General features: G+C 45.9%; 1 protein-coding gene across 1 annotated transcript in view; it reads left to right on the top strand.

Annotated features, from left to right (window-relative positions):
* The window catches only part of GCDH (glutaryl-CoA dehydrogenase), a 216,747-nt gene that overhangs the window by 18,280 nt on the left and 172,955 nt on the right, over positions 1-25,512 (top strand). Inside the window, exon 2 of the mRNA XM_078684804.1 lies at positions 948-1,063. Coding sequence (XP_078540930.1) covers positions 961-1,063 — 103 coding nt within the window. The 5' untranslated portion in view covers positions 948-960. The remainder of the gene's footprint in view (positions 1-947; positions 1,064-25,512) is intronic.

Below are 25,512 nucleotides of genomic sequence, written 5' to 3'. Positions count from 1 at the left end.
TTCACTGAGCAAGCAGCAACAATGTTACTTCACAACCTGATTACAGTTGAGACATACGTTCTCTGGGTGATTGATTAGTAAGTTTTGGTTTGTAAAATAAATTTATTTAGCTGATTTGCTTTACCTATCCACTGTAATTTATTTGCTAGTTGCTTGAGACTTCCTTGAAATTAAGTTGTACTTATCCTCGTTGTAGGATGATTAAATATCTGTGTATTTTGACCATGATGGAAAATTGGTTGTGTAGGTGTTGAACTGGAAAATTACTCACCAGTGTTGATTTTTAAGTCACGCAGAACTGCAAGCTAATTATATGCAATGTGACAGAGCCAGCTATTTGAAATAAAGGTTAAGAGACAGATCACCTGAGGTCTACGTGGCAAAGATACTTGATGGGAGAAACTCCTGCTCGTGAACCCTGGACCTTAGTAGTCAACTGTGGGGTTGTGCAGTTGTGATTTTACTACTGTCAGGCCAACAGTAACACCAGTATATTCTGAATTATGCACGCATCTCATGGATCACTTCTAATCATTCACTATGTATGTCAGGTGCATGGTTAAAAATAAACTTAAAGTCTGCCTGCAGTTTTGAGCTCTTGGGCTGGATGAGAAAGGGTGGTTATTTAAGAGTACTTTATAACAAATGCTTTTTTGAATTCAAGTTCTGCTAGTGTATCTCAAGCCTATCCTGCTGCACCTTCTAATATACAATTGCAGCTCGACCAAATTACCTCACTTATAACTGGTCTGCAGCATAGTTTTACCTGAAATGCTTGCCCCTGGGGGCAGCATATTATGTTAGGTCAAGAAGAGATCGTCTTCGACAAGAAATGGAGGGTTTGCTATTTTTGACACTACAAAGATGGGCAGAGGGAAAAAAAACTTCAGAGTTATTGATACATTATGTGACAAATTAATCTTACAAAACTTCTTTACCCCTTGCAGGAACGTAATAAACATGGCACTGCCAGTGGCGACATGGAGGTTCCTGAACAGAGCCCGCTGCAGTGGGGTAATGATGGGCTTCACTCGGACTCAGCGCACTGCTGCCAGTCAGAAAGGTAAGGAGCAGTGTACCAGCAGTTAGCATTTGTGTTTTCATGTGATCTTTCAGCCTCTCTTTTAGTACATTAGTCTCATCTTCTATGGAAATACCTGTGTTCTTCTGGAAGCCGAGGGAGCAATAGGAATATGGCCCACCTCCTGCTTTTTATGTGTGATGTACAAAGAGATTGGTCACGCTAACCATATGTAATAAAAATAAATCACTAAACATTACAAACATAGTGTGGCTTCGGGTCAGTCCTCTTCATCTACTGATCTGTTCAAATGACACTCATGTTTTGCTTCCACCCTCAGCAGTATTCAGTGTTATCCAATAGGTCAGTCCATTTAAGCTATTGTCTGCATTTTTGAGCGACAGCATTTAGCTTGATCACAAGTGCACATCCATCTAGAAAATGGTGTGCTTCAATGCCACTGTCGGTTTGCCAACTTGGTGGACAGCTGCTGACTTCTTTTTAAGGTCAAGCCTCCCAATAGAGCAGTTGTCTAGTTGCAAAAGGCAGATTGTGGGTTTAGCAGGAACATCAGGGGCTTGGAGCCCGCCCATTGCTTACCTTTGTTTAGCTTTCCTGTAATTATCATTTGCCTCATTCGTATTGTGTCCCAGCTTGTCAATCTTGATTTGTCCCTCCCATGGAGCCTAGCCTCTTTACCATCTCTTTTCATTGGCTGGCTTCTATGCTTTCACTGTTTGCTTTTCATGCACTACATTTTTCTTTTGGTTAAGCATTCCACGAGAGTGCTTGTGTTTTCCAGCGGACTCCTTTGTGTACTTCTCTCCCCTGCATTCCGTGTTGCTCTCTGCCCATGTGCTTCTCTCGGTCCCCTCGTATTGTGCTTGCTCTTGTGTCCTCCCCCGTTATTTTCTCACCTGTGTACTTCTGACCCACCCGCTTCACACTGCTCTCAACTGTTGCTGCTCCTCCACACCCCGCCCTCTGTGTTGCTTCCCGGACACATCCTCCTTCTCTGTCTCCTGCTGCTTCTCATCTCCACTACCACAAAGATTCCCTCACATATGCCCTCTTTGTTGCCCTCCTAATCACGATTCTAAAAAACACTTTCACATTTTTTCCATTTAAATGCTGATCCAACTCGGACTGGAAACAAACCTTTATATATATATATTTTATTTATTTTGCCATGCGCGCACATCACCGGGAAAGCTGTAGAGCATGGTTAAAAAATATTGACAAATTCAATAAGTCTCAAAGGCGTGCCGTATTGGCTCTGCCGATGCTTATATTCATATATTCCTTGACTGCATATGCCCATCAACTTTGGATGCCACCATGTTTACTTTTTTAACATTTCTTTTTAAAATTTCTATAGCATATGCTTATGGCTGGAAAAAACATGGTGCTATTGCCAAGGCAAGACTTATTGGCTTTGCCAATGCTTTTTGTTTGTTTTTTGGTCACATGGTTTTCACTGATTACTGTGCCCCGGACGTACTAGAAATAAAGAGCAGCTCAGTTAAAAACATGCAGTATTAAGCATTTGGAAATAATACACTTATTTTGTAGAAGCTTAATGCTGAATCACATGCACTGTGTTTGTCAAAGAGGTACAGTATACAAAATATGGAACGTTACAATATTAAAAATACAGTCTATTATTTCAAAAGTTTGAACGATGCCTCCTTGAGTAACTTGGGGAAGGTAGCAAGTTGTGCACCAGAGTTATTTTATAACCTCATATGGGCAGACACGTTTCCTGTTCTTTAAGAATTGTAGACTTGTGTCCTTTTATTAAGTCACAGTATAAGTGAGGGAGCACTGCACATACCTGTTGAGGTAATTCATTTTGCTTTTTTATGCTCTGTAGGAAAAGTTCTCCGCAAGGCCTTCTTTATCTTGTGTGTCAATATTTTTGGGTCTTTTTTTTGTGTTAAGACTTCTTTTCGTAGTCAGAGAGGGGAAAACCTCATGACTCTGCAATCCACAAAACCAGCATCTCTCGGCCCATGAACCATGCAAGCAGAATACCACGAACACTAACATTACAAAAAGTTTTTATGCCTAAACATAAATGTATACATACACCAATTTCTTCCAAAAGAAGTTCAGAAATTGACTGTTCCCATAGTTAATTGTTTGTGAAAAGGTAGAAAATTAAATTTTGTCAAAGGCCTTTGAATCTTCTCTAATGGTTCTAAAGTACGTTATTATCCCCCGTTTGTGTCATACAGTGGTCGAAGTGGGGGTAAAAAATTAGGGGAACTGAGGGCAGAGAATCAGAGGGCGGGAATAACCCGTAGTTGGGATCAGTGAGCAGTCAGAGGTGTGGCCAAAATGCGCTAAACTTTCACATTTTAGTATTTGTTTGGTATTTCACTAACCAGTTACAGTTTATTATGTTATTTCATTCAACCAATGGATACACATGATTATTCAAGGTTTAATATGATTTATTGACAGTAAAATACATTCACAAAGTGGGATATGTTTCCAATCACAGAATGTCCCAAATACTCCTAAAAGTGGAAGTGCAAGCCATGGAGTTACTGTCATCAGCACTTCTCCCTTTTTCCACAAGAGCAGTTCAAACATGTATTGCAAAATATCCTAGTTTGCAAATGTTTTCTATATAATTATGGCTCTGCCATATTTGACGCATAATACATCATCTGCTGCATAATCTGACAATTTTAATTTGTAGCTCAAACAGATCAAAAGTTACAAAAAAATGTGCCTTATGTTGCTGCGAAGTGGACGTCCCTTTGCAAAGGTTGACCTTTCTCACTGCTGCATTTGTATGTTATACTGGTACTAATAAGGCAAAATCTTTCCAGAGACTCGTAACGTGTAAAACTGTCAAAATAAAGTATCAGAAAAAATACTGCATTACGCGGCAGCCTTTTTTTTGTTGCATAATTTAGTCCATACTGCGGCGTCATTTGTCCTCATTTGATGCATAATTCCAGTGGCCCCAAAGCAGGCATCACATGTTAAAAGTGCTTGTGCATGAAGCAAAGAGACTGTGAAGTTTTTCAAACTTCTTTTGGTGTGTGTGCAAGTCCTGCATTGCCGATCCCCGGTGAGTTGCAGATTCTACTGCTTAAACAGGGCCAATGGAAGTACCAATGGGGGAGGCAGACTGGCCTCAAGGGCAGGGCCGGCTTTAGCGCTGGTGGCTCCCTGTGCAACAATGTTCGTTGGTGCCCCCAGTGACCACCTCTGACACCGATTCCCTCACTACCACCCTTTAACAGTGCCCCTCAAGTCTCCACAACCACACTCTTAGATGCATTCAATTTGATTTACAGCACCACTCATACCAGTGCAGGGTGTCAAAGCACTTTACATCACACTCATTACACAGAGACAATCAATTATACATGTGTAAATCACTGTATAGGAAATGTTATGTGAGACTAAGGGCTACAAGGTGTAGGAGTCGCATGACAACCATACTAGTAGGCAGTATAGTTTAATAGGGATTGATCTGGAGAAACACAAACTCAGAATTTAAAACACAATACCATGGTTGGGGGTTCTCTTTAATAATCAGAACTGATTTCAATCCAGATGAACAATTTTTGCAACATTAGGATAATCAAAGACTGGGGCAAAAAACCATAACACTCCAATTTATACCTTGCAGTTTTCATGCAGCTCTTATAGGATAGTTAATAGCTCACTGTTCTGATAGGATTTTAACTTATAAACTGCAAGTAACAAAAGGATCTGCCTGACAAAAGCAGTTCCCCACTGACCTATTTACAGTATGTGCCGTTTTTGATCTGCATGGTAAATGTTCTTTGCAGCAGGCACATTAGCCCTCTGTGCTACCTTTCTATGAGTCAAAACTTCCACTAGACAAAACTGTGACCTCTATCTAGGTAGAACATTAATCACCAGAGTTATCATTAAGTTTTTCTTGTTTCTCAAAATTGCTGGAGGCCAGGAAGGAGGCAGCAAGTGCTTTTAGGAACAATATACTTGAAAACACGACGACCCCACCCAAAGTCAGCGCCAGGTGCGGTTGTACCGCCCTAGATCCGGCCCTTCTCAAGTGTCCTTTGATCTCAGTGACAGAGTCACTGTCACTCTAGAGTGTGCTGCTTGATAGCCTGTCCGCTAGACTGGAGGTGAACTTCAGTATGGATTGTGGTGGACAAGCCTTAAAGGTTAACTCCGACTTGCCACCACTAGGGTCCATCTACCGGTGCTAAGACAACAGGGCTACTAAGGCCTTGCGGGGCCTGCTAAGGTCTAGCATGGGAATGTGCTCCCTCTGTAGATTAGTCTGGTGGACTAATCATGAAGGCTGAACCTGGTTCCCCAGTTCCAAATTTTGTAGATCTGCCCATAGTGTCATATCCTCTCCCCCTGAACACCGATCTGCCCACTGAGAAAAACTCGCACTGCCTTCAACTACAACACAATTGTGCCCTGCTATAAACACTTGGATGCGGCTGGATTCAAATTACATACTAGACATGAGTAATATGCTGCCTAAAAAAAAAGTAACACCATCCTGGAAAAAAGAAAACACTAATAGGGAATGCAGATTAAGTAAAGCATGTGAAATTGTAAGCAGGAATAACATGGTTACCTTAACGCTTTTATCTCATTAATCAGAAATCAGTGAGTGTTTTTGCCTCTAAAGTTAAGGACAGGAAGAGACCCGTTGTAATGTCCATTGCTTTTAAAAAGACCACATCCATGAATACAGTGCCGCAGTACACATTTGGGTTCTAAACTACCAATCAATCAGGCTTTGCAGTACCTCCAGGACTGGAGCACTTCTCCACCCGGGTAAAACAATGCTGTTCAAGGAAAGACAAGAAAATAAAATTAGCGCTTCATGGCAAACTCTGTCAAGTGACGCTGATGTGTTAGGATGCACATATAATCAATCTGGCCACTTTGCGATCACTCTGTCTTGTTTTATGTAGTTATTTATTTATTTTTCATTATTTTTAACCTTTTGTTCCGCACTTTGGAATAGAAAAGTGTCTTTCTTTTTTGGATCCATTTTCACTGGGGAACAAATAAACGAAAGGAGGAAAGAGAGGGTGAGAACAGTTTCTTGAAGTCCTGGTTTTCAGTAAGTGAAGAGGAGATAGACCGAATGAGAGGGAATAAGAGGAAGTAAGAGAGGGGGGCAGCTGCCAGCAGCAGAGCAGAATTGGACACTGTCCTTGTCTTCTCGGGGAAAGAAGGAAAAGAGTCCTTTTCCTTCTCTGCCCACCCGCCCGTCCCCGAATGGCGAGAAACGCCAAGCCTTATCTCTAGGCCTTGGCTATTTCTGCTGTCCTGGGACGCATGTTCAAAACAAGCATTGGCATAGGCAATAGATCTTGCCTTTTGGACCTTATAAGTATTTAGTTATGCAGCACAATATACTTGGTGCAACAACATCAACCTTTGCATGGCTAAACACTTATAAGGTCCCAAAGGCGCGACCTATTGACTATGCCAATGCTTGTTTTGTTATGTAACGTTCTTAAAACACCTAAAACGCAACTGACGTGTTTTGCAAAGTGGTCTTAGTTTTTTTTTCAAACTGGCCAAAAATATGACGAGCTGGCAGTTACGCTTTGGATATATGGCTTCACTATCCCTCCCTGCCACTACACACTGAGCGAAGAGAGAATGTGGGGAAAGACCCACGAGAACACATAGTTTTTCCACACAAATATTATAGTTCTTTGTGAGCAGGGCACACTTTACCAGAATTTTAAATTCTACAGTCGACATATGCTTTCCAATCTTCCTGTGAAGCGAAAAACGCAGGAAAAATTCTATAAAACAAGTATAATATTCCTCCATCTTTTTTTACTTTTAAATATGGTAATATTTAAAAAATGGTTTATAAAGGAACAACATTGTGATGCACCCTGACGTCAATCCCAAGCTACAGCTTTTACAGCCACATAATGTTCCGCACAACAGAACAAATCTCGCAATATTTAACACCGTTTCTTATTAAAGATAATCTGTTTGCTTCAGCGCTGTTTTATGAACACATTGGCAACTGGAGCAGTAAAGCGTGTAGCGCAAGTCTTTTTTGCACGGCATGTCATGATTACTTTGGTGGTTGCTGGCAAACTGTACTGTGGTGGTGGAGGCTGTAAAGAAGTATTTTTCCAGTGTTGTGTGGAAAAGCAGTTGCCAGGTTGGAGGGCTACAACATTTGTGGTTTGGAAGCCAGGGGGGGGGGGGGGGGGGGGGGGGGGGTCAGGCACGAACATTGTGCAGTTTGGACGGGGCAGTGCAGGATGGACCCGCACTGTTCTTGCTCGCCTCTGTGCTTTGCTGCTTCATGACCTAAAAATGTGCTTTAGAGTTTAGCTGTTGTTGAAAGAATCAGAGGAAAATGCACACTATTACTCAGTTTTATGAGTTTTATAGCATTCGTCGAAGTCCAAACTGATCCCATGCGGGGTCTTAGAAATGCACAAATGTTTCCTATATTTAAAGCAGTTCTCAGACAGTGGCAGCTGAAAAAGAATAGGAACTCACCTCGATGGAATGCACACTGGCTTAAAAAACAAAACCATCATGGTTACAATACCGATATTTCCTCAGTATATCACTCTTAAAAGCCCTCTAAGTTTAAAAGTAGAGTTTGTCTATCTAGAAACCTTTCTAAACTTTGGATAGTACATGTAAAAGGGTAGGATTTACTTTGCAAAGATGTAACAATCCTCAAGATGTCGCCAAAATAGCTTTTGCCTGTACATGAATAAAATAAAGGTTTGGCCCCAAAGCAGCTATTTGTCTTTATCGTTTCCCAGAAAGGTAACTCGTGTAGATTCATCACAGTTCTAACAGCACGACTATATCCCAACTTTAGAACCCCTCTAGTACTCACAGGTCCCTACGTAGCAGATGATAGCTGTGAGATTACAGTATTAAGTGTGCTTAGCCCAGTAATTAGGGAAACAAATAGTCCAAAGATGGGGGTTCTAGTACTTGGAAATGCATCAATATCCCGGTGGATCAGACCACTTGCCCATTCCCGCCAACTGCAAGCACGAGTAGTGAAAGATGTATTTTTGTTGTTTTCCCCAGCACTGGCCACCTAGGCTTCAGATGCCATAAAATCTGGTTTCTCATATCCTTGAAAAAACGCAAACTTAAATTCCAATCGCTGTTGCAATAGTCATGTCCAAACTTGATTATTCGAAGTAAGTAACAGTATGCAGTTTGGACGGGGCAGTGCAAGATGGACCTGCGCTGTTCTTGCTCTCCTCTGTGTTTCGCTGCTTCATGAGAATCACTGGGGAGCCATGGGAGCAGAAAATAAGGAGGCTACGCATCACGCTCAAGCGCCAGTAATTAGCTTCATTGTAAGGATCCAGTTTCTAGAGCAACAGGGCTCTCCGAGGATGGCAGAAAGTCTGTTTGATTCAAGACTGCAGCGTCTGTCACTTGCAAGCAGCCATGCACGCCTAGGGACAAAAGAATGCGCATGTGCATAAAGATGGCGTCAGACTGTCCACATGCGTGTGCATTTTTTTGTCCCTACGCGTTCATGTTTAGCTTTGCGGATGGCGAGACCAGCCATCTTTGTCCATTTGGACGCGCGTGCATTCAGCTTTGGCTGAATCGATTCCAGAAGGTCCTCTCTGACGAGAGCAGCGCATGCGCTGCTTTCACCAGGTGAGACCTCATAAAAAAGTAGGGGAACAGAATCCATAGAATTAAAGAAGATGGGGCACGCTTTGCCCTGCCGATCCCGCCCAACCGATCCCGCCCACTTCGACCACTGGTGTCATAGCATAATATATCTTTGCATTGTTAGCGTTTTTGTTATTTTGCTCATAGGGTTAATGGGGAGAAAATGTGTTTCTTTTGGATTTGGGTGCACAGGTTTTTCTCTTGTATTTGTACGAAAATAAGTCGTAATGTAAGTTGGAATTGTGATTGATTGAAAATTATATTGGGCCATTTATATTTCCTTTTATGAAGTGTTATATATGTTTTAACGTAACCTTTTCACTACATTAGAACATTTCATTTTAGAATTCCTACTACGTGTGATATGAGTGTGTGATTGAAATTTATTTCAAACAAACAAAGTCAAACCAATGATATGCAGACAGTTGCAGATGGATAAATACTGTATATTTCAGTATACGGTAGGTGGAATGTAAGGACTGATAAACAAGACACATCTTTACAATCACCCAATGGACATTTTTTCATACTCTGGTGGCAGTGCATGCCCGCCCTAAACAAAAGAACAAGCATTTGCAATGCAATAGGTCTTGCATTCGCGAGAGTTTGAGGTATTGGCATTGTAAAAGACAATGACTTTTACCTATGTGTTTTGGTTCGGAGTGTAGTGGATCTATATGGTGCGTAGTGGATTTATGTGGGTTGTATTGGAATTGTTAGTTGTGGAATTGTGTGGGGTGGAATTTTGTGGTGTGGAGTATATTTGTGTGGTGGAATTATGTGGCATGGTGAATAGATAGGGGTGAGAGTTGCACAGAATAGATAGAAAGGATGATAGAGAGGGGTAGACAGTTTTTGCAGGTGGTGGTGAATGAACTCCAGACAGAGGTGAAGAAAGAGTGTGTGAGAAAGAGAGAAAGAAGGGGGGAGCAGGCTACAGACACATATAGAGAGGGGACCTGTGTACAATAAAGACCCTAAGGTGAGAAGAAGAGTGTGGGTTTGAGAGGTGGAAACCTTGAAAAGGCACGCAAAAGAAACTGAGCTTAGTGTGTGTGAGCAGGCAGCTCCCATCCCAGACACTAGATATATTATTACCCAGCTGCAACTCTCACCCGCTCCCCGACGACCTAAAACAAAGCAGATGTTTGTAATTATCCAATCAAAGTTTTGCCCTGTAGGCAATCAGACTTAGGCGGTCTTTTATTTAGCTGTAAGCTCCAAGTACCACTGTCTTCCCTGCCGTGTAAAGGGGATTCGCTGCTGGGAGGTATAGGGAGGCAAATGACAGTTTTGTGGGAATATAGTCACTTTCTGCGATCCATCGTCTCACTAAGGGCACATGGCCCATTAAGCTGGCCCGTCTTTTACAAGGGGTTTGCTGAACTGTGTTTAACCCAGGTGTTGCACTGAGGGCAGCACGTTTAATTCACTTGGTAACAACAAAGCCCAGTGAAGCAGGTAACAAAACTTCAAAACAAATGAGTCCTTTTTTCCAACTAAAAGCAGGCAAGAGTGAAGCAAATCTAAAAATAAGTAATGGGCGAGAAAAACGGTATTCTGACGCGCTGCAAAATAAAGGGATTTTTAAATTTCTTTTATTTCCAAATAATGCCTTTGCTTTGTAAATGGCAACGTCACGTTTATGTTTCTAATTGCTTTCTTTTTGAAAACATTAAAAGATTCCTCTGCTTTCTAGCAGGATAAAAGGCCGACTTTATTTTTAGGTATGTTTATAAGTTGTAAAATGTGTTTCATTAGAAAGGTTGTGTAACCTTGTATATAATATATTTATTTATGGCTCAATGTGTTTTAGGAGTGAAACGGACCACTGAACAACACCAGAAAGTCTGGAGTGGTGTGAAAGAGTTACAAAATCTGTAAATGTGTTAAGCTAGGAGACAGCTATTCTTTAACCAAGAGAGAATTTACATAGTCCTAAAGATTCGTATCTTTGTTGTGACCAGCATCTGTTTAGTGAGTGATGTGGCCGAAACGTACAGATGCTGAGCTTCACACAGACACGACCCTGCTTTCCGTTGTTGTTTGTTTGTATTGCAACAAATTTGCAGGGCTTTTTGCACATGTTTTGGATGTTAAGTTTAAAACACGGGAAAGGAGGCGTGGCCAAGATGGCGGCGTGAGCAGACGTGTTGCTCTAACGCTCCCGCCGACGGCCCGCTAAAGCACCGGCATTTGGCCGAATAAGGGTTCACTGACCTCAGCACCGGAGCCGTCTTGGTCGCGGGGATTGAGAGGCGAGACCTGGATGGCGTGAAGAGGCCCCGGAGAGTGTGATTCTTGCGGAGCTGGGCGCGCGCCTGAGAGCGCGTCCTTCCTACGGAGCCGTGAGGAGAGGCCCTGCGATCTCTGGCGGGGTGAGGCACTGCCCAGACAACGATGCGGCAAGCCCGGGACACCCGACCAGAGCAGCGGAAGACGACGGGGGCCCGTGCCGTTAGAGGAGTGGCAGCAGGCAGTCGAGCCTGAGGAGAGCACCGGTAGGGGTCCCGCTGCCACGGAAGGAAGGTGACGAGCCACCATCTCGCGAATGTCCCCCACACGGCTCAACTGCATGCACGCACGGTTGAGGGACTGATATCGGTGTCGGGGCCCTCCCGTGGCGGCGCGGATAACAACGCCCGGAGTCATTGCTTGTGAGGCCTGGTGGGGCTCGGGAGAAGTGGAAGGCTGGGTGATTGCGGATCACCGGAGTGGCGACGTCAGGGCCTAGGTGAGTGCGAGAGGCCTCGATCTGTGCAGCATCTGCCCCTGAATGGACACTCACTGTGCCGTGTGTGAGCCGCGACACATGAGCCGTTAGTGCCGCCAAGCAAGACGAGACCGCCGCAGCTGGGGACTTGAGGTGAGACCACGGTCTGTGAAAGCCCTGCGGCCGGGTTCAGACACCCCCGCGGGTGAATCCCTACGTGGGGGCGCAGCGCAGCCTGACTCGGCGTGCACAACACGGGGGGAAGTCGGGGACCCCGGCTGGGACACTGAGAGAGCGTCATACACCAACCACTGAGCCACAAGCCGGAGAGACGGGGACAGGCCCAAAGCTAACAGGGGTCCTGAGAGCCTGGTGGAGCCCCCCGCACTGGGATATACTGCTGCTGGGCCCTAGCAAAGGGAGAACCGGCCCCACGGAGCACCACACGGACTGGCAGTAACTGCAGACGACTTCAGGCAAGTGCCGCTTATTGAGCGCAGCTTTGTGGCGGGGAAGAGCGGCGAGGGAGATTACCTCTGCGAGCAGTGAGCCATCAGCGGACTGGGGTGCACGACAGCGTGGGGCCGGGAAGTTGGGCCTACTGGGGGTGTCATACGGAGAGAGACGCCAAGCTCCCCGCTAGTGATCGCACAGCTACAGCACCACCCTGACCCGCCTACCTTTGTGCCCTGCCACCCAAAAGCGTTACGTGCAGCGAGAAGGTCAGACATCCCAGAATATAGCATTCCCTGGGGTAGTGGACACGGTGCCCCGGTGGTAACTAGGTCAGCTTACAGTTCCCTTGGGACTCAGTTGGTGACGCGATATGTCCTCCTCCTGGGGCTCAAAGATAAGACCCTGAAGGACTTGTTCGCGAAAGCACAGACAGGGCAACAGACTACCGGCATGGCGTCAAGCACTACCGGGCCCGCATCTGAGCGAGATGATGAGGCGGAACCGATCACCAAGGCATTCCGGGAATCCATGTTTGTTGCGCTGAGAGAAGATATCCAAACACTCAAGCGAGAATTCGCAGAGGAAATCAAGGAGGTCCACATGGACATGGATGGCATCGGCGAATGTGTCACCGATCTAAAGGACAAAAGCCACGGGAGGGACACGGAACTAGCAGTGCTGCAGCAGGAGGTTCTCAGGATTCATGATCAACAGATTGACCTTCAGACACACCTTGAAGACCTGGAAAACCGCTCCCGGCGGCATAATATCCGGATTCGAGGAGTGAAACTAGATGACGACTCGAAGGACATTTTCAGGTACACAAGGGAGCTATTCAATCACATCCTAGGTAGACCCCTAGAGACGGAGCCTCGCCTAGACCAAGCACATAGGGTGGGTCCCCCGCGGACCCCATCGGCTCCGCCGTCGGACATTTTGGTCTGCGTTCAAGATTATCGCACCAAAGAAGATATCCTCCAAAAAGCGCGCCAGCTACACTTTCTGACGTTTCGCGATCAGACGCCGGTCCTATACCAGGACTTGTCAGCACTCACCCTGCAAAAACATAGAACCTTCAGACCCATCACTGCTCACTTACAACAGCGCAATATTTCTTCAGCTGGGGCCACCCATTCCGCATGGACAATAAATTGTACCAGTTACGATCCTTGTCGGAGGCGTGTCGCTTGCTGGGTGTGGATCCCCCTGCGGAGGAGAATGTTGCGGAGGGCCCCAAAACGGATGTGGACGACTCCTAGCCCCAATGGCGCCAACAGGGCCGAAGACGTCGCCCTAGGAAACCTCTTGCTGCAGAAATAACAAAGGGCCAGCAGGCCGCAATTGAAACTGCCTCAGCAGAACTGGCCACATCTCAACCTGGCTGAACTCTATGGTCTCAAATGGCCGACTGATTGCTTGTTTTGTGCCCTGAGCCGTTGGCGGGAGGGGGGCTTTCTGATTCTTGGTCAACTACCCCAATTTGTCTTACTTCCAATCACCTACGGATGATGGACAATATGTTATTGTTCTCTTTTTTGAATGTTTATACTTTTGGGGTTGTTCTGGGGGGGGATCCAGTGTTCCTTGTCCACCTTCCTTTCATGGTTAGCATAGATCCATGGCACCTTGGAACTCTAAGGCGAGAGATCGCCCTGTGCCTCTGTAGCATCGGATCCGGCGCTTCACCCTTGCCTTCTGTATTGTTACCACTGTAAATACCTGCTACCACTCTTAAAATATTTACCCTAAATGTAAGGCGTCTTAATAACCCGGTGAAGCGCAGAGCGGATCTTTCGTGTCGGGAAAATGCCCAAGCAGATATCTGCCTATTGCAGGAAACGCACCTCTTATCTAAGGATTGTCACCGCCTCTGGTCCCGGAAGTTCCCAACTCCGTTTTTCTCCTCAGGTCCAACTAAAACAGCCGGGTTGCTATCTTGGTGGCTCAGCAGTTTAAAGGGGAGGTCTTACACAAGGAGGCCGAAATAAAGGGTAGACTAATGGCTTATAGATTTGCCATAGGTAACCTAACGCTCACCATTGGCTCATTGTACCCCCCGAATGATGGCCTAGAACGATTCTTACACTCCGCCCTCATTGAAGCAACAGCCAGGTTTGATCGCCACATTCTTCTGGGGTGGGGGATCTGCACCTAGTTCTTGATAACACACTAGGCAGATCTTGTCAGCGCACACATCAGACAGACGCCCTTTCCACAGAGGGACTGACCCGTTTACATGACCTAGGTCTCAGCGACCTATGGCGCAGCTTCCACCCCCAAAGCAGCAAATACTCTTACTATTCCTGCGCGCATAAAACATATGCCAGTTTAGATTACCTTTTGACATCCACACCCATACATGCGCTAACGACAGGGGTAGAAATAGGAGTTCATGCCCCGGTAACAGCTGTTCTTACCCTTCCACCCATACGCCAGCCCTCTAGGACAAGGCACCTCAGGGATACACTACTGCATCGCGAGGAAGTGGTTAAGCGGGTACAGCTCTCCATCACTGACTACTTCTCTCACAATGCCAACACCGACACCACCCTTGCAACACAATGGGCCGCACTATAGGCAGTCATTAGGGGGGGGAGTTCATAGCCATCTTAGCTGCAGACAATGTAGAGCGTAGACGCAAGCGGGAAGAACTCACCCAACAAACTAGAGAGTTGGAGCAGATGCATCAGAGAACGGTGTGGAGGCAACTTAAGGCCGTGCGCCAAAAACTCGCGGCGCTCGACCAGGATAGGGCAGAATTTGTGGCCTTGCGACTGCGGCATGCTTACTATACAGGGGGAGATCGCCCATAAGCTACGCGAGACCAGTGGGTTCAGGAAATTCACCGTAGGGATGGTGGACGTGTCTCGGAGGACAGAGACATCGCCGAGGCGATTTTTACGCCAACCTTTACGTCAGCTCTCCACTAGAGAGCTCAGTTAGGGCCGCCTTCCTCGATTCCATCACTCTGCCGGCTTTGACTAAAGCTCAAGCCGACTACCTCGATAGAGACATTCGACCAGCAGAAGTCATTGCTGCCATTGCTCGCCTCAAACCAGCAAAAAACCCCGGCCGGATGGCTTCTCTGCTGTTTTTTATAAAACGTTATGTGCCCAGATTGCCCCTCTCCTCACTCAACTTTTTAATTCCTTCGCGGAACCCGGTGTGATCCCAGGAGATCTCCTGGAGGCCTCCATAGCGGTGATTCCCAAACCAGGAAAGGATAAGACTCAGTGTAGAGCATATTGCTCTATCTCCCTTTTTAATATATATCTTAAATTGTACACAGGAATTCTAGCCGCCTGCCTTGCACCTCATATGCCTGGTGTCGTTGATCCGGATCAGGCGGGCTTCATCCCTGAATGCCAAACCTCTGATAACACAAAACGAGCCCTGCACCTCATTGAGAAAGCCACACGCACACAGGGAGAATACATGATGCTCGCTATCGACGCGGAAAAGTCGTTCGATAGAGTCCACTGGCCTTACCTCCCGATTCCCCATTGAGAGAGGTACAAGACAGGGGTGCTCTCTGTCGCCCCTCCTTTTTGATTTTTATATGGAACCACTGGCCCAGAAGATGCGGCACAATCCATCGATCACCGGGATCAAATTTGGCGGCTATATTCATACGATCAGCCTTTACGCTGATGATGTTTTGATATCATTATCTAACCCATGGGGCGCGCTACTGGCATGCCTAGCAGATTTAGATCTCTTTGCACGGGTTGCAGGGTTCAAAGTGAATATAGATATGTCGATTACCCTAGATCTCTCCCTGACACAACCCACCTGTGAATATCTTCAAAGCCTGCTTCCCATTCAATGGGCGACAGAAGCATTCCCGTATTTGGGGATTCAACTGGCCTCCTCTCTTTCGAAAACAGTTACTACTAACTACGCACACCTGCGACATAAAGTCCGGCGAGAACTGGGACAGTGGAAACACTTCCCCCTTTCGTGGCTAGGCAAAGTAGCAGCAGTCAAGATGACCATTCTACCCCCGATCCTTTATCTATTTCGTACTATCCCTCTCCGACCACCTCCAGGCTGGATACAGCAGACGCAATCAGAACTTGCAAAACAACAAAGACCCACTCCACCGGCGTACGTCCAAATCAGTGACTCAAGGGGGGGTGTACCAAAAGTCCTACTCCCCACAACTCTCTTATCAATTTTATAAGAGAAACAATGCACTGTTCTCCGCCAACGTATAAAAACCTGTTCTCCCGGGCAGCACACCAGAACCCACACGTTCGGTGTACCCGAATATCGGGGGTCACTACTAAATCCACACCCAGCGTTGGACACTGCTCCTAATAGAGCAAAAAATGTGAAAGACGCAAGTGACACCTCACGGAAACACCACCATCGGGGTAACTGGTATATAATTTCCAGACAGGCCCCTGTCTCATCATCGGTTGTCACCTGCGTCTTAAAGGAAAATAAGTTGAAAGGAAAGAAGTGTCCAAAACAAACAACATGTACAGTGACAAACTAGTAAAGGCGCAGAAATATCTGCTAGTGACCAACACATACAAACAAAGTGAAAATAACGTAACGAAGTGCATAAAAACACACACAAGAATCCGTCCCTTACCCAATTTTATTCATAGGGCGGAGATTGTGTGCTGTATAAAAAGGCTGGTAGTTAATCATGCCTACCACAACCTACTGCCAGTGCCAACATGTTTCACTGCTATGTTATATTAAAGCAGTTTCCTCAGGGCTGCACTCGGGAGCTGTCACTTCACTGTTTTGGACACTAGTTCTGTAGTGTGCTGCCAAGAGAGAACAGGTGAAAGAACCAATTAAAAACATGTAGACCTGGGCCAGGAACAAATGCAAACTGGATGTACTGAGTGAGGTAAACTGTGGGATGTATAGTGTAGAATATTACCAGGGGGCAGCCAAGCCACTCATACCGGCCGCTCCTGTTTCTTCTAAGGCAACAGACACTTCTCATGTAAGTATATTCCTTATTGCTCCAGTATAAAATCTGTGAAAAGCGATAAAGTGCATGCATTTATATCATGTGCAGACTGAGACCTAGTCTTAGTAATGCTGTCTACTCGTTTGCACCAACACACTCCGCTAGTTGCTACACCGGTGTCCTATCCACGGCGTGCCTATATCTGATGTTATAACCACTATCTTCACACATACATCCCATCCCTTTTAGTGGCGGACTGCAAACGCTATCGTAAAGACAGGTCGCGATGCCCTTACACTTTAGAAGCCACTGCATCAATCATTAAATACAATGCCCATCGCTTTTAGGTAGCGTGATAATACATGGCGCCAGCGTAATCTATGCCCCACACACCACACACTCCTCATAGCCAATTTACTTCCCTGTTCGATTCTCTCATGGGCCTCCTCTCACCGTGACGTGCTAGGAAGACGCCTTTCCTCAGCCGTGCGGACGATGTGACTCTCGAGGCTACAAGACCACAGTGCCGGCAGGGTCCCACCCCTCACGGCGTACCACGTGACACAGGTGTTACGTGGCGGCCATCTTAGCCTAGTGGCCAGTAGTTATTATTTAGGTGTCTGCATGTAGATAAACTGCCTCCTTGCTGCAATTACAAAATGTCCCAAACCAGATGGTTTGATATACCAATAACCGCAGTACCGGAGTGCCAGCGGGACCACACCCCTCAGTGTTTACCACGCAAAAGTAATACCACGTGATACAGGTGCCCCGTGGCGGCCATCTTAGCCTAGTGGCCAGTAGTTATTATTTACGTGCCTGCATATGTATAGATATGTATAGATGAACTGTCTCCTTGCTGCAATTACAAATTGTCCCAGCCCAAATGGTTTGATATACAAATAACCGCAGTGCCGGAGTGCCGGCGGGACCACGCCCCTCAATCCTTACCACGCAAAAGAAATAATACGTGGCGGCCATTATAGCCTAGTCAAAAGTGGTAACTAGTGCCTATATGCCTGCAATGTCGAGACAATCTAGGGACAAGCTGCGTCCTTGCTGGAATTTCAAACCGTCCCAACCATGCTGGTTAGATATAAAACTACCCCACCTGAAGCTGGATGCAGTGGGATATACTATTTAAAACGACCTCATCCCTAATTTCTTGTGAAACAAATAACAAGCATTCAAAAGGAACTCAACAAAAATAGTGTTTCAGGGTCCAGATCTCACTATTCTAACATGTCTAGGCGTGTGTGATATATGTGATACCCTCCATAACTCAACACTGTCCATAGGGGAATGGCATTCACCTCTCACCATCTTGCCAATACCACCCAAGTGTTCCATAGGGGGTATATACCAGCCAAGTGTTCCATAGGGGGTATATACCAGGGCCATACGCTGTCAATTACCCACCACATATATCCAGGTGACCTTAGATCTAATCTGTAATGTGATAAAACCTCTGAACATTCAGATCAAATTTACAGTTTTACAGTTTACAGTTTGATGCGGTTCCATTCTATAATCTCGTTCAGACCAGTCCTATCTGTTTTCTCATTATAAATCCAGCGTGCTTCTTTAGCTAATAAGATCTCCTCAAGATTTTGGGGGGAACCTCGGATCTTCTCAAGGATAGTCCACTGGAAGGTGTGTTTCATGGAAAAACAGTGTTGGACCAATCTCGTTGTAAGTTTGCCAGCCCTGATGGTACTCAAATGCTCTTGTATACGTACTTTAATTTTCCGACTGGTCAAACCGATATATTGTAAACCGCACTGGCATGTTAACCTATATACCACTTGAGTGGAGTTACAATTGCTGAATTGATTGTGGAACCACTCCTTGCCAGATGTCAGTGTCACACTTTTGCTCTTTCTAGTCAATGGGCAAACCGAGCATGTTCCACACGGGTAGTGGCCTTTAGGTATGGTGGATTGATGATCAATTTGTATAGAAGGCGCCCTCGAATGTACGAGTTTGTCTTTTAGATTGCTCGCCCTTTTAAAAGCAAATCTAGGAGGAGGCATATTGAAGTTCCTGTCTGACAAAATCGACCAGTGTTTACGGATGGACTGCCGGATTTTTGTAGCCATGGGGTCAAACGTCATAACCACAGGTACACACTCATCCCTCTGTTTGACAGTTTGTTCTAAAAGGGCACTCCTAGGCGTATTCAGTGCTCTCTTTTTTGCTTGTTTCACCGTCCTTGTCAGATAATTACTTCTGATTAGTTTATCCGTCAGTGTTTCAGATTATTCAAGGAAGGTGTTGGTACTTGAACAGTTTCGTCTGTATCTCAGAAATTGCCCCACAGGCAAATTGTCCCTCAAAGCCCTGGGGTGGAAAGAATCGTATAACAACAAGGAGTTCCTATCTGTGGGTTTTTGATGTACACAGGTGTTGATAGTGCCCATGTTATGCTCGATATCCAAATCCAGGTACACTGCCTTGTGTCTATCGTATGTCCAAGTAAACTTGAGGTTGCCGTCTTGGACATTAAGCCAATTGAGGAATTCTACGAGACGTTCCTCTGTTCCGGTCCAGATGCAAAGCACGTCATCTATATATCGTTTCCAGAGCCTGAGCTGACTCTGGAACGGGTTGTTATTGTGATAAATGACGTGCTCCTCAAACTGTCCAACATAGATACAAGCTATGCTGGGTGCCATGGTCGCCCCCATAGAGGTCCCAGACACCTGGAGGTACAGCTGATCTTTGTAGCTGAAATAGTTTCTAGTAAGAGCTAACTCTATGCACTGTAGCACAAATGCCTGAGTGGTGTCATAGAACCATTCCTGATTCCCCAGGGCGCGCGCCGCTGCCACTAGCGCTGCGTCCTGGGGTATACAGGTGTACAGTGATTCAATGTCAATAGTGACAAAAAATTAATTAGTTGGATCATAATGAATGTCCTCAAGTATATTTAAGATGTCCGTAGTATCTTTGACAAAAGATTTCTGAGTAATAACAGACTCTCTGAGGAAGTAATCTGCATATTGGGAAAGTGGTTCAAGGATGGATTGAATCCCTGCGACAATGGGGCGCCCCGGAGGAGGGCGTTGGGGCTTATGGATTTTGGGTAAAATGTAAAAAGACGGAGTCCTGGGGTTGGTATTCACAAGGAACTCCGCCTCTTTGACTGTAATCCATTTCCTTTCCTTAGCTACTCCGACCATGTCGCGGATGATCTGTGACAATTCATCCACAGGATCCCGATTGAGTGGTCGATAGTTGGTCCTTACATTGAGAAGGCGAAAAACCTCAGCCTCATAGTCGGCAGTATTTAGAAGCACAATCGCCCCGCCCTTGTCGGCTGATTTTATGGTTATCTCGACGTTATTTTGTAGGTTTTTAATGGCTTCCCAATCTTCTTTTGTCATGTTCTTACGATGATATTGACCCTGGGACTGTTCAATTTTGTCTATATCCTGTAGAACCAGGGATTCAAACACCAACACTTCAGGGCCTACCGCTGAGGTTGGTGGACAGAAAGTGGAAGGTTTTCTGAGATTTGAGGTGTAGGTGATATTTTCAGGTTGTCTGTTGTCCTTAAAAAACTTTTTCAGTTTAATTCTCCTCATTGTCTCGTGAAATTCGATTCTGCATTTAAATGCATCATGATTTGGCGTAGGGACGAATCCCAGGCCTTTATTGAGTACTCTTCTTTCACTAGTGGTGAGGATGTGATCCGAGAGATTGACTACAATGTCCCCCCTTATTTCTGAGTCCTCCCCCTGCTGCGAGTCAGCCTCGGTGAGAACGTCTGCCATTGTTGGCGTTGTTGGTTTGGCTGGTTGTTTTGATTGCCTCTGCCTCTTCCGCCACTTTGACCGCCCCCACGATTGGTGGGTCGCTGGCCCTGGGCTAAAAAAGACCTAAGAAGGGCCCCAAGATCTTCACTACTCTGATTTTGCTGCTGGAACCTCACTCGGTTGCCTTGAGGTGTGTCTTCTTCCTCCTCACTCGATGTATTATCGAACGTCCACTGTTTGGGCGTCCGTCTGGATTGTTGCCTGCCCCCTCGACCTCTCTGTCTTCCTCCAAAGGCTTGTGGCTCTTGCGGTGTAGTATAATAATCGTCCTGCATGTAAGGAAATGCCCATTCATGTGAATATCTCTCTAAATTACGAGTGAGGCCCTTCAGCTTTTGGGTGACCATATAATTTCTGTATTCAGAGAGGTCGTCCTGGATTCTTTGGAGTTGTTCCTTTGTGTCTACTAAGGTGGTATCTTTCTGTATAGATTCTTCTAAGTCCAGGATCTCTTTAAGCAACTCCTCACTGAGCCGCTTCGCGGTGCTGATAATTAAAATAAGCCAGTCTCTCGTACACTTATTCGCAATAAAGCTCCAGTCGCGCCTGAATCTACTATCATCTAGAAAGATACGGGGCTCTATTCTCACCAAGAGACTAGCTGGTGCTGCGCCTGCCGTGTAGTATTCAGTCATAAGCGCCCCATGGAGCGCAATTCTAACCTGCTTCTTTTTAAGGGTGCTGAGCTTTTCCCATTCTTCCCTCGCTTTTGTTGTACTCAACAGCTGATTGTCAGGTAACAATGAAGGTCCTGCAAGGATCGCAGCTATTTGTTCCTCTGTGAAAGCTAAGCAATTTCTATCCATTGAGAATGTAATGGCATGCGTTATCTGCAGTACAATAGGGGGAACCCAGGATCCAGATGATCAATAATCCAGGAATCCTCACCCCCACACTCACTTGTCCCAGTAATCCAGATCCTAGCCAGTCACACTGTCTACATGTAAAGATTATAAAAACAGGGGTTTAAAACTCCTCCCAGATTGAAGGAACCACACTCTCACGGCTGAGCCGCCGTACTAAGTATTCAAGAAATATAGGAGCATAGAGGGATAACGGAGCGGGTCGCCCTCCACTCGAAATCTACAAAACAACAAAGACCCACTCCACCGGCGTACGTCCAAATCAGTGACTCAAGGGGGGGTGTACCAAAAGTCCTACTCCCCACAACTCTCTTATCAATTTTATAACAGAAACAATGCACTGTTCTCCGCCAACGTATAAAAACCTGTTCTCCCGGGCAGCACACCAGAACCCACACGTTCGGTGTACCCGAATATCGGGGGTCACCACTAAATCCACACCCAGCGTTGGACACTGCTCCTAATAGAGCAAAAAATGTGAAAGACGCAAGTGACACCTCACGGAAACACCACCATCGGGGTAACTGGTATATAATTTCCAGACAGGCCCCTGTCTCATCATCGGATGTCACCTGCGTCTTAAAGGAAAATAAGTTGAAAGGAAAGAAGTGTCCAAAACAAACAACATGTACAGTGACAAACTAGTGAAGGCGCAGAAATATCTGCTAGTGACCAACACATACAAACAAAGTGAAAATAACGTAACGAAGTGCATAAAAACACACACAAGAATCCGTCCCTTAACCAATTTTATTCATAGGGCGGAGATTGTGTGCTGTATAAAAAGGCTGGTAGTTAATCATGCCTACCACAACCTACTGCCAGTGCCGACATGTTTCACTGCTATGTTATATTAAAGCAGTTTCCTCAGGGCTGCACTCGGGAGCTGTCACTTCACTGTTTTGGACACTAGTTCTGTAGTGTGCTGCCAAGAGAGAACAGGTGAAAGAACCAATTAAAAACATGTAGACCTGGGCCAGGAACTAACGCAAACTGGATGTACTGAGTGAGGTAAACTGTGGGATGTATAGTGTAGAATATTACCAGGGTGCAGCCAGGCCAAGTGAGAGGTGAATGCCATTCCCCTATGGACAGTGTTGAGTTATGGAGGGTATCACATATATCACACACGCCTAGACATGTTAGAATAGTGAGATCTGGACCCTGAAACACTATTTTTGTTGAGTTCCTTTTGAATGCTTGTTATTTGTTTCACAAGAAATTAGGGATGAGGTCGTTTTAAATAGTATATCCCACTGCATCCAGCTTCAGGTGGGGTAGTTTTATATCTAACCAGCATGGTTGGGACGGTTTGAAATTCCAGCAAGGACGCAGCTTGTCCCTAGATTGTCTCGACATTGCAGGCATATAGGCACTAGTTACCACTTTTGACTAGGCTATAATGGCCGCCACGTATTATTTCTTTTGCGTGGTAAGGATTGAGGGGCGTGGTCCCGCCGGCACTCCGGCACTGCGGTTATTTGTATATCAAACCATTTGGGCTGGGACAATTTGTAATTGCAGCAAGGAGACAGTTCATCTATACATATCTATACATATGCAGGCACGTAAATAATAACTACTGGCCACTAGGCTAAGATGGCCGCCACGGGGCACCTGTATCACGTGGTATTACTTTTGCGTGGTAAGCACTGAGGGGTGTGGTCCCGCTGGCACTCCGGTACTGCGGTTATTGGTATATCAAACCATCTGGTTTGGGACATTTTGTAATTGCAGCAAGGAGGCAGTTTATCTACATGCAGACACCTAAATAATAACTACTGGCCACTAGGCTAAGATGGCCGCCACGTAACACCTGTGTCACGTGGTACGCCGTGAGGGGTGGGACCCTGCCGGCACTGTGGTCTTGTAGCCTCGAGAGTCACATCGTCCGCACGGCTGAGGAAAGGCGTCTTCCTAGCACGTCACGGTGAGAGGAGGCCCATGAGAGAATCGAACAGGGAAGTAAATTGGCTATGAGGAGTGTGTGGTGTGTGGGGCATAGATTACGCTGGCGCCATGTATTATCACGCTACCTAAAAGCGATGGGCATTGTATTTAATGATTGATGCAGTGGCTTCTAAAGTGTAAGGGCATCGCGACCTGTCTTTACGATAGCGTTTGCAGTCCGCCACTAAAAGGGATGGGATGTATGTGTGAAGATAGTGGTTATAACATCAGATATAGGCACGCCGTGGATAGGACACCGGTGTAGCAACTAGCGGAGTGTGTTGGTGCAAACGAGTAGACAGCATTACTAAGACTAGGTCTCAGTCTGCACATGATATAAATGCATGCACTTTATCGCTTTTCACAGATTTTATACTGGAGCAATAAGGAATATACTTACATGAGAAGTGTCTGTTGCCTTAGAAGAAACAGGAGCGGCCGGTATGAGTGGCTTGGCTGCCCCCTGGTAATATTCTACACTATACATCCCACAGTTTACCTCACTCAGTACATCCAGTTTGCGTTTGTTCCTGGCCCAGGTCTACATGTTTTTAATTGGTTCTTTCACCTGTTCTCTCTTGGCAGCACACTACAGAACTAGTGTCCAAAACAGTGAAGTGACAGCTCCCGAGTGCAGCCCTGAGGAAACTGCTTTAATATAACATAGCAGTGAAACATGTTGGCACTGGCAGTAGGTTGTGGTAGGCATGATTAACTACCAGCCTTTTTATACAGCACACAATCTCCGCCCTATGAATAAAATTGGGTAAGGGACGGATTCTTGTGTGTGTTTTTATGCACTTTGTTACGTTATTTTCACTTTGTTTGTATGTGTTGGTCACTAGCAGATATTTCTGCGCCTTCGCTAGTTTGTCACTGTACATGTTGTTTGTTTTGGACACTTCTTTCCTTTCAACTTATTTTCCTTTAAGACGCAGGTGACAACCGATGATGAGACAGGGGCCTGTCTGGAAATTATATACCAGTTACCCCGATGGTGGTGTTTCCGTGAGGTGTCACTTGCGTCTTTCACATTTTTTGCTCTATTAGGAGCAGTGTCCAACGCTGGGTGTGGATTTAGTGGTGACCCCCGATATTCGGGTACACCGAACGTGTGGGTTCTGGTGTGCTGCCCGGGAGAACAGGTTTTTATACGTTGGCGGAGAACAGTGCATTGTTTCTCTTATAAAATTGATAAGAGAGTTGTGGGGAGTAGGACTTTTGGTACACCCCCCCTTGAGTCACTGATTTGGACGTACGCCGGTGGAGTGGGTCTTTGTTGTTTTGTAGATTTCGAGTGGAGGGCGACCCGCTCCGTTATCCCTCTATGCTCCTATATTTCTTGAGCAATCAGAACTTGCCCAGTTCATCTGGAATGTTCAGAAGCCACGCCTGAAGCAGAGGCTGCGACACTCCCTCCGGAGGGAGGTGGAGTCAGGCTCCATGATTTACAGCTCTACTTCCAGGACGCCCAACTGCGCCAGCTGGTTGAGTGGAGTCGTTGGGAGTCGGAGAAACACTGGTTATAGCCAGCACTCTCCTGAGGCACAGCCGGGAGCAGCAGCAAGTATTGTGTATTTTAATGTGTAAAAACTGAAAAATTTCATTTGTTTTAATAACCCACTCACCTTCCCTGTTGCACGATCCCTGTGTGCAGGCACCCTATTTTGAGTAAAAACGAGCGCTGGGCAGGGCAAAATCGCCGTTTTTGCCACCAGCTGAACTCCGGACTGGGACATGCCCAATCGAGGCCACGCCCCCTTTAGTCAAAAGCTTCAAATATCGCGCTGATTCGCAAGCGCTTAGATAGCCAGCACTCTCCTGAGGCACAGCCGGGAGCAGCAGCAAGTATTGTGTATTTTAATGTGTAAAAACTGAAAAATTTCATTTGTTTTAATAACCCACTCACCTTCCCTGTTGCACGATCCCCGTGTGCAGGCACCCTATTTTGAGTAAAAACGAGCGCTGGGCAGGGCGAAATCGCCGTTTTTGCCACCAGCTGAACTCCGGACTGGGACACGCCCCAATCGAGGCCACGCCGCCTTTAGTCAAAAGCTTCAAATATCGCGCTGATTCAC

The sequence above is a fragment of the Lissotriton helveticus genome, chromosome 1_1 (genome assembly GCF_964261635.1).
Source record: "Lissotriton helveticus chromosome 1_1, aLisHel1.1, whole genome shotgun sequence".
Taxonomy (NCBI): domain Eukaryota; kingdom Metazoa; phylum Chordata; class Amphibia; order Caudata; family Salamandridae; genus Lissotriton; species Lissotriton helveticus.
Note: the sequence above shows the minus strand (reverse complement) of the source record. Positions and strands in the feature narration are given on the sequence as shown.